The sequence below is a fragment of the Mesoplodon bidens genome (genome assembly GCF_964165515.1).
Source record: "Mesoplodon bidens genome assembly, chromosome: 2".
Classification (NCBI taxonomy): Eukaryota; Metazoa; Chordata; class Mammalia; order Artiodactyla; family Ziphiidae; genus Mesoplodon; species Mesoplodon bidens.
Window position 1 is genome coordinate 97,591,749 of NC_138177.1, and position 13,527 is coordinate 97,605,275.

The window sequence follows — 13,527 nt, forward strand, 5'->3', positions numbered from 1 at the left end:
GTTCAAAGGCAGGTCCAGTGGTTTTGTCTTGTCTAAGCTTGCAAAGCCACTCTGAAAAGCCCTCTGGGCCAAAGGTATTCCAGCCTCATGATATATTATAATGAAGCAGGGTTTTGTGGTGTCACCATAAACAAAATCGGCTTCTGAGATAGTGTCCTTAACTGTTAGTTATTATAGCAGGTGCTAATGCCTCCTGGATCACCAAATACCATTTAGAACTAATTTCTCATCCTTAACCTTTTTTATGCTTTTATTTTTAGGTTGAGAGTAGACTGACTTACCCAACTTGTGGGATTGGTTATCCTGTCTCCTCTGCATTTGCATTCCAGAATACCTTTCCTCATCCTATAGCTGCCAAAAGTACCATCCACCCAGTTTCAGGACCAAAGGTAGCCAATTCTAATACCTTTTTTAAAAAAAAAATAGCAATTTATTTTTTAATTAAAAAAATTCTTTGATCAGTTGCTAAGTGTATTAGGTGATGTATTATATGAATATATTTCTGAATAGTGTATATGCTTACAGGAAATATTATCTATATTATATGTTTTTTTTGAGTCACTATAATTTATAATAACCTAGATATCAGTATGTTTAAACTTTTTTTATTCATGTTCAGCCTCTCCATTTTTATTCATTCTTCTCCTTATATCTTCTATAACTCTCAAACTTATCTAGGATTACTGACTTCATACTGCTGGCATATTAGCTGTGGTGACATTTTGGATCCCATTGTCAGAATTTAAGGGTCTGATGGGCAGGGTTATAACAAATTATAAAATGTAGTTCTGGCAGCATTATCTCAAATAGCACATGCTTAGCAATCCCTCCAAACCTTGATTTATTTGCAAAGGCTTTTTTCTGCTCACTTGAGTTTTTCATCATTGTTATTACTGTCTTAGATATATACACTATTTTCACATGTATTATAATTCTATTTTCACTGTAATTTAATCCACCCAGATGAGCCACTGATTCTGTTTTCATTCCTAACTTCAGGTCCGAATTGATTTTTTCCTAAATCATGGAGACAAACATTTTTGAAAAGAATATTTTATAAAAGGTAGAATTGAGGACTTTGAAACTGATATTATAAACTCTTTCTCAAATTAGTTTTGGGCTGCCCTAAAAATAAGTTTGCTTTGTTGCTTAGGCATGTACTTCTTTTTAGCCATAACCTTATTACTATTTGGAGCTATTGAGAATTCTCAGTGAAATGAGAATTAAGCCTGAGTTTTTATGCTTAGAATGTTATGTAAAGAGTATTTAGTTGCATTTAATTGGCTTTTCTTATATAGCTTATTGAAAATTAGATATGTGTAATCAAAGGAATACTGTTGTTTTAAAATAAATATCAGTATGCTTAAGTGTGCTTACGTCTTGGTAACAGTTTTTTCTTGAGAATTATTATCAAATTCACAATTGCTTTTTTATTTTAAATGGCTTTCCAGAAAATATATATAATGTCCAAAATGAGGACAGGAACTACTACAGATAATTGCTTAGTCGGTAGGACTAAATATGACTTACAAGATTACCTTTCTTATAGCTCTTATGGAATCGGAGGAATCATTCTAACAATCCTGTTCTTAAATACTGACTCAAGACTTTCAGTGTCTCCTATATTATTGATCTCCATATTCTTTTGATATGCATCCCTAACAACAACAACCAAAAAACCCTAATACTAACAAAACACTTTGAGTTTGAATCTCTGATACATGAATATTTATTTATTTGTGAATTGAATGCATATACTACTCAATTATAATGGTTAAAAACATGGAAGCTGTTGTTAGAGTTTAAATCCTGCGTCTGTCAGTATGAAGTTGGACAAGCCAGTAACAAACAAAAAACAATATCCAACTGCTGTGTTTCAGTTTCTCCGTTTGTAAAGTGGAGCAATAATTGTATCTATCTTACTGGATTATTGTGAGTGTTAAAGTGAGCTGCTGCATTTGCTTAGAATAGTGCCTGGTACATAAGTGCTTCAATAATGTTATCTGTTACTATTAATAGTAAAATGTATTCCAAAATAGAAATTAAAGAATGAGATTAAAAAATGTGTATAAATCAAAGTTAAAAGATTTTCTTCTCATACCCCAATGGACGGTTGTAATCACTGCCTGCTATGGAAACCACTAATCTAGGTAGTCTTGTGCTAGCAGCTATGGCGATTAAAACATGTTCTTTTTAGTTGCGGTAAAAAAAAAATAAAAATAAAAATTTATTTAATGACATTGAATCTGTGATATACCTAATTTCTTAAAATGTTACTGTCGGGCTTCCCTGGTGGCGCAGTGGTTGAGAGTCCGCCTGCCCATGCAGGGGACACGGGTTCGTGCCCCGGTCTGGGAAGATCCCACATGCCGCGGAGCGGCTAGGCCCGTGAGCCATGGCCGCTGAGCCTGTGCGTCCGGAGCCTGTGCTCCGCCATGGGAGAGGCCACAAGAGTGAGAGGCCCGCGTACAGCAAAAAAAAAAAAAAAAAATTGTTACTGTCAAGATTTAGTACATTCAAGTAGTTTAACTGTGAGGATGTAGAATAACATGAGTTAAATTAAGAAAAGAAATAAAATCATGCTGAAGGAAATACATAGGAGTGAGTGTTTTAAAAGATTGTGCCATGCTGACAAATAGAAAGATCACTTGATACTTTTAAAGCAAAATAGGCAAAATAACTTGTTTCTTCACTTTTATTTTTGAAGAGAGTAATCTCTAAGGATTCATTCATTTGGTATATATTTAATGATGGACTCTGTGGGACATTTGACTGACTAAGGGACCCAAAGGAGACCTTTTTTTTTTTTTTTTTTTTTTTTTTTGTGGTACATGGGCCTCTCACTGCTGTGGCCTCTCCCGCTGTGGAGCATAGGCTCCAGACGCGCAGGCCCAGCAGCCATGGCTCACGTGCCCAGCCACTGTGTGGCACGTGGGATCCTCCCGGACTGGGGCACAAACCCGCGTCCCCTGCATCGGCAGGCGGGCTCTCAACCACTGCACCACCAGGGAAGCCCCATTTGGTATATATTTAATGAATGTCTGCTATGGCTAGACATTGTTCTAATTGCAAGAGATATAACAATGAACAAGACAAAGTACAGTTTGTGGTGAAACACATTATGATGGTAAACTGTAGTATCTTTCAGACTAACCTGTTATTAAAGAGGAGATGTTATTTGATGTCAAAGAAAGTACTTGTGACAGACTCTCTTAAAAACTTTAGAATATCTGATTCTGATTCTTTTTGTATGGCATAAATTCACAAAGTCAAACATGATCAGATTTCATCTTGGAGATTATGAAGTAGGTGAGGGGTTTTCTGCAGTAAGAAATGAACTGAGATCAGATGATTGATTAATTTTTGATAGTGTTTAGCCCACAGTGTGTATTCAGATAAATTTTATCTAGAGATAGCATTTCTCAGTTTGATTAACCATCTCATTCCACAGATGGTTCTAAATTAATTTTTATTTCTTTTGTATTAGCTATTTAAAAAATAGATTAAAATATATGAGCATGGGAAGCTCCCAAATATTTAAGAGGATGTATTGGCTAAATGTACCTCCTGTGGTCCCTAGTCCCCTCCTCAGAGAAAAAATCCTGGGAGTTTTTTGTGATATATTCGAAAAATACTTAAAATATATACAAGGATATATGTATATGTCTGTATGTTTGTATACATGAGTGTTGGTATAGATAAGCATAAATAGTACATGCCCACTGTTCTATACCTTGCTTTTTTCGTTTAACAGTATTATCATGGTACAGGTCCATTTTCATGTATTAGAATGTAAGTTTTTCTTTGTTTGTTTGTTTTTAATAACTTAGAAGTATTCCAGTATACGGATGTACGATAATTTAATAGTGCTCTGTTAATGGATGATTAAGTTGTTTTCAATCTAGATAGTCATACATGTTTCAGCAGTTATCTTTGTATATACTTCTTTGTGTCTTTGTACAAATAGATTTGTAGAATAAATTTTTTTTAATTAATTTTTATTGGAGTATAGTTGCTTTACAATGCTGTGTTAGTTTCTGCTGTGCAGCAAAGTAAATCAATTGTACGTATACATATATCCACTTGTTTTTTAGATTTCCTTCCCATTTAGGTCACTACAGAGCATTGAGCAGAGTACCCTGTGCTATACAGTAGGTTCTCATTAGTTATCTATTTTATACATAATACTACATATGTGTCAATTGCAATCTCCCAGTTCATCCCACCCCCTCTTCCCCACTGGGTAACCATAAGTTTGTTCTCTACATCTGTGACTCTATTTCTGCTTTGCAAATAAGCTCATCTGTACCATTTTTCTAGATTCCACATATAAGGGATATTATACGATATTTGTTTTTCTCTTTCTGACTGACTTCACTTTGTATGACATTCTCTCCGTCAGTCCATGTCTCTGCAAATGTCACAGTTTCGTTCCTTTTTATGGCTGACTAATATTCCATTGTATATATGTACCACATCTTTATCCATTCCTCTGTCAGTGGACACTTAGGTTGCTTCCATGTCCTGGCTATTGTAAATAGTGCTGCAGTGAAAATTGGGGTGCATGCATCCTTTCGAATTCTGGTTTTCTCTAGTTATATGCCTAGAAGTGGAATTGCTGGGTCATATGGTAGCTCTATTTTTAGTTTTTTAACAAACCTCCATACTGTTCTCCATAGTGGCTGTACCAATTTACATTCCCACCAACAGTGTTGGAGGGTTCCCTTTTCTCCACACCTTCTCCAGCATTTATTGTTTGTAGATTTTTTGATGATGGCCATTCTGACCGGTATGAGGTGATACCTCATAGTAGTTTTGATTTGCATTTCTCTAATAATTAGTGATGTTGAGCATCTTTTCAAGTGTTTTGTTGGCCATCTGTATGTCTTCTTTGGAGAAATGTCTATTTAGGTCTTCTGCCCATTTTTTGATTGGGTTATTTCTTTTTTTGATATTGAGCTGCATGAGCTGTTTGTGTATTTTGGAAATTAGTCCCTTGTCAGTTGCTTTGTTTGCAAATATTTTCTCCCATTCTGTGGGTTGTCTTTTCATTTTGTTTATGGCTTCCTTTGCCGCACAAAAGCTTTTAAGTTTCATTAGGTCCCATTTGTTTATTTTTGCTTTTATTTTCATTACTGTATGTGGTGGATCAAAAAAGATCTTGCTGTGATTGATGTCAAGGAGTGTTCTACCTATATTTTCCTCTAAGGGTTTTATAGTATCCAGTCTTACATTTAGGTCCTTAATCCATTTTGAGCTTAATTTTGTGTGTGGTGTTAGGGAGTGTTCTAATTTCATTCTTCTACATGTAGCTGTCCAGTTTTCCCAGCACCATTTATTGAAGAGACTCTCTTTTCTCCATTATATATTCTTGCCTCCTTTGTCATAGGTTAGGTGGCCCTAGGTGCATGGGTTTATCTCTGTTCTGTGGATCTATATTTCTGTTTTGGGGCCAGTACTATACTGTTTGATAACTGTAACTTCATAGTATAGTCTGAAGTCAGGGAGCCTGATTCCTCCAGCTCTGTTCTTCTTTCTCAAGATTGCTTTGGCTGTTTGGGGTCTTCTGTATTTCCATACAAATTGTAAAATTTTTTGTTCTAGTTTTGTGGAAAATGCCCTTGGTAATTTGATAGAGATTGCATTGAGTCTGTACGTTGCTGTGGGTAGTATAGTCATTTTCACAATATTGATTCTTCCAATCCAAGAACATGTTATATCTCTCCATCTGTTTGTGTCATCTTTGATTTCTCTCATCAGTATTTTATAGTTTTCTGAGTATAGGTCTTTGGCTCCTTATAGGTTTATTTTGATGTGATGGTCAATGGGATTGTTTCCTTAATCTCTCTGATCTTTCGTTGTTAGTGTATAGGAATGCAAGAGATTTCTTTGCATTAATTTTGTATCCAACTTTATCAGATTCATTGATTAGCTCTAGTAGTTTTCTGGTAGCATCTTTAGGATTTTCTATGTATAGTATCATGTCATCTGCAAACGGTGACAGTTTTACTTCTTGTTTTCCAATATGGATTCCTTTTTCTTCTCTGATTGCTGTGGCTAAAATTTCCAAAACTATGTTGAATAATAGTGGTGAGAGTGGGCATCCTTATCTTGTTCCTGATCTTAGAGGAGATGCTTTCAGTTTTTCACCATTGAGAATGATATTTGCTGTGGGTTTGTTGTATATGGCCTTTATTATGTTGAGGTAGGTTCCCTCTAAGCGCGCTTCCTGGGGAGTTTTTATCATAAGTGGGTGTTGAATTTTGTCAAAAGCTTTTTCTGCATCTATTGAGATGATCATATGGTTTTTATTCTTCAATTTGTTAATATGGTGTATCACATTGATTTGTGTATATTGAAGAATCCTTGCATCCCTGAGATAAATCCCACTTGATCATGGTGTATGATCCTTTTAATGTGTTGTTGGATTCAGTTTGCTAGTATTTTGTTGAGGATTTTTGTGTCTATGTTCATCAGTGATATTGGCCTGTAATTTTTTTGTGTGATGCCTTTGTCTGGTTTTGGTATCAGAGTGATGGTGGCCTCATAGAATGAGCTTGGGAGTGTTCCTTCCTCCGCAATTTTTTGGAAGAGTTTTAGAAGGGTAGGTGTTAACTCTTCTCTAAATGTTTGATAGAAATCACCTGTGAAGCCATCTGGCCGTGGACGTTTGTTTGTTGGAAGATTTTGTTTGTTTGTTTTTTTGCAGTACGCGGGCCTGTCACTGCTGTGGCCTCTCCCGTTGCAGAACACAGGCTCCAGATGCACAGGCTCAGTGGCCATGGCTCACGGGCCCAGCCTCTCCGCGGCATGTGGGATCTTCCCGGACCGGGGCATGAACCCGTGTCCCCTGCATCGGCAGGTGGACTCTCAACCACTGCGCCACCAGGGAAGCCCTGTTGGAAGATTTTTAATCACAGTTTCAATTTCACTACTTGCGATTGGTCTGTTCTTATTTTCTATTTCTTCCTGTTTCAGACTTAGAAGGTTGTATCTTTCTACGAACTTGTCCATTTCTTCTAGGTTGTCCATTTTATTGGCGTGTAGTTGCTTGTAGTAATCTTTTATGATCCTTTGTATTTCTGTGGTGTCCAGTGCAACTTCTCCCTTTTCATTTCTAATTCTATTGATTTGGATCCTCTCCCTTTTTGTCTTGATGAGTCTGGCTAAAGGTTTATCAATTTTGTTTATCCTCTCAAAGAACCAGCTTTTAGTTTCATTGATCTTTGCTGTTGTTTTCTTTGTCTCTATTTCATTTATTTCTACTCTGATCTTTATGATTTCTCTCCTTCTACTAACTTTGAGTTTTGTTTGTTCTTCTCTAGTCGCTTTAGGTGTAAGGGTAGGTTGTTTATTTGAGATTTTTCTTGTTTCTTGAGGTAGGATATATTGCTATAAACTTCCCTCTTAGAACTGCTTTTGCTGCGTCCCATAGGTTTTGGATTGTCATGTTTTCATTGTCATTTGTCTCTAGGTATATTTTGATTTCCTCTTTGATTTCTTCAGTGATTAATTGATTATTTAGTAACGTATTGTTTAACCTCCACATGTTTGTGTTTTTTACACTTTTTTTCCATATAATTGATTTCTAATTTCATAGCATTGTGGTCGGAAAACATGCTTGATATGATTTCAGTTTTCTTAAATTTACCGAGGCTTGATTTGTGACCCAAGATGTGATCTATCCTGAAGAATGTTCCACGTGACTTGAGAAGAAAGTATTCTGCTGCTTTCGGATGCAATGTCCTATAAATATCCATTAAGTCTGTCTGTTGTAATGTGTCATTTAAGGCTTGTGTTTCCTTATTAATTTTCCATCTGGATGATCTATTGGTGTATGTGTGGTGTTAAAATCCCCCACTGTTATTGTGTTACTGTTGATTTCCCCATTTATGGCTGTTAGCATTTGCCTTATGTATTGAGGTGAACCTATGTTGGGTGCGTATGTATTTACTGTAGGACAAATTCTTAAAAGGAACTGGGTCAGAGGCATTTTACCTATCTAGTGACTGATGTTAATCAGCATTTCCCTGATTATTAAGTGAGGAACATCTTTTTATGTATCTATAGATTATGTTTACTCTTCTATATAATTTCTCTTCATTTCTTTTATTCATTTTCTGTTTGGGATGTTTAACCCCTGTAAGATGACATCATAAGTGTTCTTTATATATTCTGAACATTCACTTGTCTGCTATTGGTTTTATATGTTAACTGTTATTATTTCCCAATTTTGGGATTATCTTTTTACTCTTTTTAAGGTGCCTTTTTAAAAAATTTAAAACTTTTTTATAGTTCATACATGCAATCCTCCCATGCTTAAGTCTACAGTTCAGTAATTTCAGTCAGTTTATAGAGTTGTGAAACCATCATGACAGTCTAGTTTTGAGCATTTACATTTCCCCAAAATGTTCCTTAGTGCTTTTTTGCAGTTAAACCACACTCTTGCCCCCAGCCCTAGGCAACTACTGATCTGCTTTCTGTTTCTATAAATTTGCCTTTCTGCATTTCAGATGAATAGAGTGATACATTATATCTGCTTTCACTCAGCATGACTTTTTTGTGCTTTATCCAGGTGGTAGTGTGTATCAGTAGTTCATTCTTTTAATTGCTCAGTAGTATTTCGTTGTATGGGTATACCACAACTTGCTTATCCATACATTCATCAATTGATGAAAATTCGAGTCATTTTCAGCTTTTGGGTATTACAAATAAAGCTATGAACATTTGGGTACAAGTCTTCGTATTTCTCTGGGGTGAGTATGTAGAATGGATTGGCTGTCAATATGTATTTGATTTTTAAGAACCTACCACACTTTTCCAAAGTGGTTGTGCCGTTTACCACTAGCAGTCTGAGAGTTCAAGTTCTATATGTTTATCAACACTTGATATGGTCAATTGTTTAATTTCAGGCATTCTAGTAGATGTGTAGAAGTATCTTGTGATTTTAGCATGCATTTCCCTAAAAGCTAATGAGGTTGAGAGCAGTTTTTTATGTGTGTGTTTGACATCAGTATATCTGCTTTGGTGAAATAGCTATTTGAATCTTTTGCCTTTTTTAAAATTAGGTTGTTTCTCTTGAGTTATGAGTTCTTTAAATATTCTGGATGCAAGTCCTTTATCAGATAAATGTTTGCAAATATTTCTTCCAGTCTGTGGCTTCTCTTTTATTTTCTCTTTTGAAGAACAAAAAGGTTTTAATTTGATGAAGTCCAGTTTATCAAATTTTTTTCTTTAGTTGATCATGCTTTTGGAGTCATATCTAAGAACTCTGCAGCCACAGGTGGCAAATAAGATCTATGATCCATTGTGAGTTACTTTTTATGTATAGTATGAGTTTTATGTATGGAATGAGGTAAGGGTCTTCGGTTTTTTTGTTTTGTTTTAGCATGTGGATATCTAGTTCTTTCAGTAACAGTTGTTAAAGACTGTTGATTTAGGCAAATCATTTGACCATAAATGTAAGAATTTCTGGACTCTTAATTCTGTTTCATTGATTGTCTATCCTTGTGCCAATACCACACTGTCATGATTACTGTGACTTAATAATATTAAGTTTTGAAATTGAGTAGTATAAATCCACCAACTCTCTTCTTTTTCAAACTTGTTTTATTATTTTAGATACTTTATATTTCCATATAAATGTTTGGATTCAGCTTGTCAACTTCTACAAAATAGCCTGCTTGAATTTTGATAGGGTATATAGAATTTATAGATCAATTTTGGAAGAAATGTCATTTTGACAGTATTTTGTTTTTAAATCCATGAATGTTAATATGCCTCTCCATTTATTTAAGTGTCCTTTAATTTCTCTCATCAGTGTTTTGCAGTTTTCAATGTCAAATTCTGCATTTCTTTTATTAAATTTATTCCTAAGTATTTTACTCATTTGATGCTATTGTGAATGTAATTGCTTTATTAATTACTTTCTCAGAATATTCGTTGATGCTGTATACAAATATAATTGATTTTTGTATATTGACCTTGTATCCTGAAAACTTGCTATACTCATTTGTTAAACTCATTACTAGTGGCTTTTTAATGCTTTGATATGATTCTGTGATTTTTCTCTCATCAGTTAATAGATGTATTATGTTGATTTTCAAATATTGTATAAGCCTTGCATTCTTGGGATAAAACTTCACTGATCTAAATGTTAGTCAAATTCAGTTGGTTGATTTTGTTCAGTTCTTCTGTATCCTTGTTGACTTTGTATTAGTTACTGAGAGAGGAGTATCTCCAGTATTGGATATCTCCAATTATTATTATGGGTGTTTCCATTTCTATCAGTTTTCCATTTAATTCTATCATTTTTTGCCTCATGTATTTTGAAGCTCTTTTGTTCGGTGCATACACCTTTATAATTGTTATGTCCTCTTGGTTGCTTGACCCTTTCATCATTATGTAATTTCCTCTTTGGTAATTTTTCATGCTCTGAAGTCTACTTTGTTCAATATGAATATAGCTACTCAGGTTTTCTTTCGAGTGGTGTTTCCATGGAGTATCTTTTTCCAACCTTTTTCTTTAAACTTTTGTATATCCTATCTAAAATGGTTTTCAGGTAAAGGGCATATTTAGTTTGTTCCCTCTATTTTTCATTCCTTTGTTTCCCCTTTCTTGACTTCATTTTTGGGTTATTTGCACATTTTTAAAATATTCCTTTTTAGTTCTTCTGGTGTGTTTTTTATTATATCTCTTTGTACACTTTTTTTTTTAGTGGTTGCTCCAGGCATCATAATAAACATAGTTAGCTTTTCACAGTATGTATAGAATTAATATTTTACCACTTCAAGTGGAATATAAATACCTTACTACCGTGTGTAGTCCCTTTACCTTTACCCCTTTGTTTTGGTATGTCATATGTATTACAGCTATACATTGGAAACTATCAGACAGTGCTGTAATTTTTGCTATTAACCAATATACATATGTATAAAACACTTGAGTGGAGAAGCATGGTCCATTATATTTATCCCTGTTTACCATTTCTGTTGCTCTTCCTTTATTCCTGGTATTCCATGTTTTCCATGATATCACTTCCCTGAATAATAGAATATTATTTAGCTTTTGTTTTATAGGAGGTTTTCTGGCAAAGAAGTTTCTTTGTTTTTCTTCATCTTGGAAACACGCTTCTTCCACCTTCATTCCTGAATGATATTTTCTCTGGACATAGAATAATGTATTTATAGTTTTTCTTCCTTAAGCACTTTAAAAATATTCTACTTCCCTCAGACTTCCATGATTTCTGATGAGAAATCAGCAGTAAATTCCAACTGTTGTTCAACTATATATAATGCATCGTTTTTCTCAGGCTGCTTTCAAGATTTATTCTTTTCCTTTAGTTTTCAGGAGTCTGATGATGCGTCTAGGCATGAATTTATTTGTATCCTTTTTGGGATTTGCTAGGTTTCTTGAATCTCTAAGTTGATACCTTTTACCAAATTTTGGAAGTGTTCAACCATTATTTCTTTTTTTTTTTTTTTTTTTTTTTTTGCGGTATGTGGGCCTCTCACCATTGTGGCCTCTCCCGTTGTGGAGCACAGGCTCCGGATGCACAGGCTCAGCGGCCATGGCTCACGGGCCCAGCTGCTCCGCGGCACGTGGGATCTTCCTGGACCAGGGCATGAACCCGTGTCCCCTGCATCAGCAGGCGGACTCTCAACCACTGTGCCACCAGGGAAGCCCAACAGCCATTATTTCTTAAAAATGTTTTTTGCCCTACACTCTTCCCCCATCCTTCTGGGACTCAGGCAACATGAATGTTAGACCATGTATGTTTTCCCATAGGTCTGTGAGGCTCTCTTCTTCCTTTCTTTTTTCTCTGTTTTTCAGATATAATAATTTCTATTGATTGATCTTACAGTTTAATGCTATAGAGTCCATCCAGTGAATTTTTTCAGTTCTTAAATTTCCATTTGTTTCTTTTTTACATGTTCTATTTTTTTTTACTGAGACATTTTTTTTACATTTATTTCAAGAGTATTAACTTTTACTTCTTAGAACATGGTTATAATAGATACTTTTAACTGCCTTCCCGATAATTCCATTATCTTTGCCATCTTGGAGCTGACAACTGTTGGCTTGTTTTTGGCCTTGCAAAGTACTTAGATTTTCTGGGTTCTTTGTTGAGTGATTTTGGATTCTGTGTGGATCCAGTATTGAATGTTATGAGGCTCTAGATCTTGTTTAAATCCAAAGGAGAATGTGAATTAAAAAAATTTTTCAATTAAAATAATTTTTTTTTGTAGCAAATAGTTTTGTTAGGTTCAAATTGCAAATTCTGACTTACCGTTTGTAGGCTGTGGTTTCTGTGTCAGTTCAGTCCTTAAAGAGTTTGCTCATGTTATTTGGATCTTTCTGTCTGTGCACCATCTAGTGCCTGTTCTGTGACCTGGGTGGTGGTTTACTCCATAGTTCAGTTCTCAGAACCTTTGGTATGGTGACTGTGGTCAGATCTTGCATGTCCAGCTTAGAATAGAACCCAGTAGTTCATATACAGCTTTTATAGGATCTCTTTCTTGAGTTCCTTTCTCTCTGTGATTTCCCTCCAGATTTCAGAATCCCCTGAGTCCTTCTTCCTGAAAACTGGCTAGAAATCATGGACCTAAATTCCCTTGGTCTAAGACACAGTTCCTGCAATTGTGTCTGTGTCTGGTGCCAAACATTGGGAGGACAGAGAAAGAAAAAACATAATGAGAATTTGTATCATGCTTGTGAGACCACAGCATTTCTGGTCAGAGGGTGTGCTTCCCCGCTTTGAGAGTTTTAGGTGCCTGCTTGGCCACTGCTGTTATCATCATTACCCCTGTCGCTTCTGTTTCCACTGAATTGCCTGAGGGTTGGGGCAGAAGAGAACTGTGAAAGAAGGGATTTTCCTCACTCTCTTTGACCCTTAGGATTTTGTTTTTTCATTTCTCAGAACAGAAAGAAGACTATACCTTGATATTAATATTGTACTCTGGCTTTCTTAGCATTTACATGATGTATCACTTTCTTTCCTTTTACTTTTACCAATCTGTGTCTTTATATTTAAACTGGATTTCTTTTAGATACTCTATACCTGACTCTTATATTTTCATCCATTCTGACGTTGTCTTTAACAATTTAAAATTTAATGTATATATTTATACGTTTTATCATCTTGCTGTTTGTATTCTATATATCCCATCTGTTCTTTGTCCCTCTTTTCTACTTTAATCCTGACTTTTCAATTAATTGCTGATTTTATTTTGCATTCTATTTTGTCTCTACTTATTGGCTTTATTTTTTGTTTGCTCTAGAGTTTACAGTAGACATCTTCACCTTATCATAATCTATCTTCAAAATTTTATACTACTTTCCATATAATGTAAGAACCTTACAATAATTCCATTTCCTCATTCCTGTCCTGCTAACTACTGTCAAAATTTTACTTCTGCATTTGTTATAAATCCCACTTTTTTTTTAAACAATCAGATATCTTTTAAATAAATTAAACAGGGAGGAGAAAGTCCTTTTACTCATATACTTACTATTTACACAACTCTA

The 13,527-nt window shown here is 35.0% G+C and overlaps 1 protein-coding gene across 4 annotated transcripts in view; it reads left to right on the plus strand.

Annotated features, from left to right (window-relative positions):
* SASS6 (SAS-6 centriolar assembly protein) overlaps positions 1–13,527 on the plus strand; it is a 60,107-nt gene that overhangs the window by 39,549 nt on the left and 7,031 nt on the right. For 2 of the 4 annotated variants that reach the window (XM_081223651.1, XM_081223652.1), the window contains exon 14: positions 261–389. In XM_081223651.1, the coding sequence (XP_081079777.1) occupies positions 261–389 (129 nt within the window). Of the gene's footprint in view, positions 1–260; positions 390–999; positions 1,415–1,549; positions 2,074–13,527 lie in introns of those variants that run through there. The other 2 variants (XM_081223653.1, XM_081223654.1) reach the window with 2 other exon arrangements.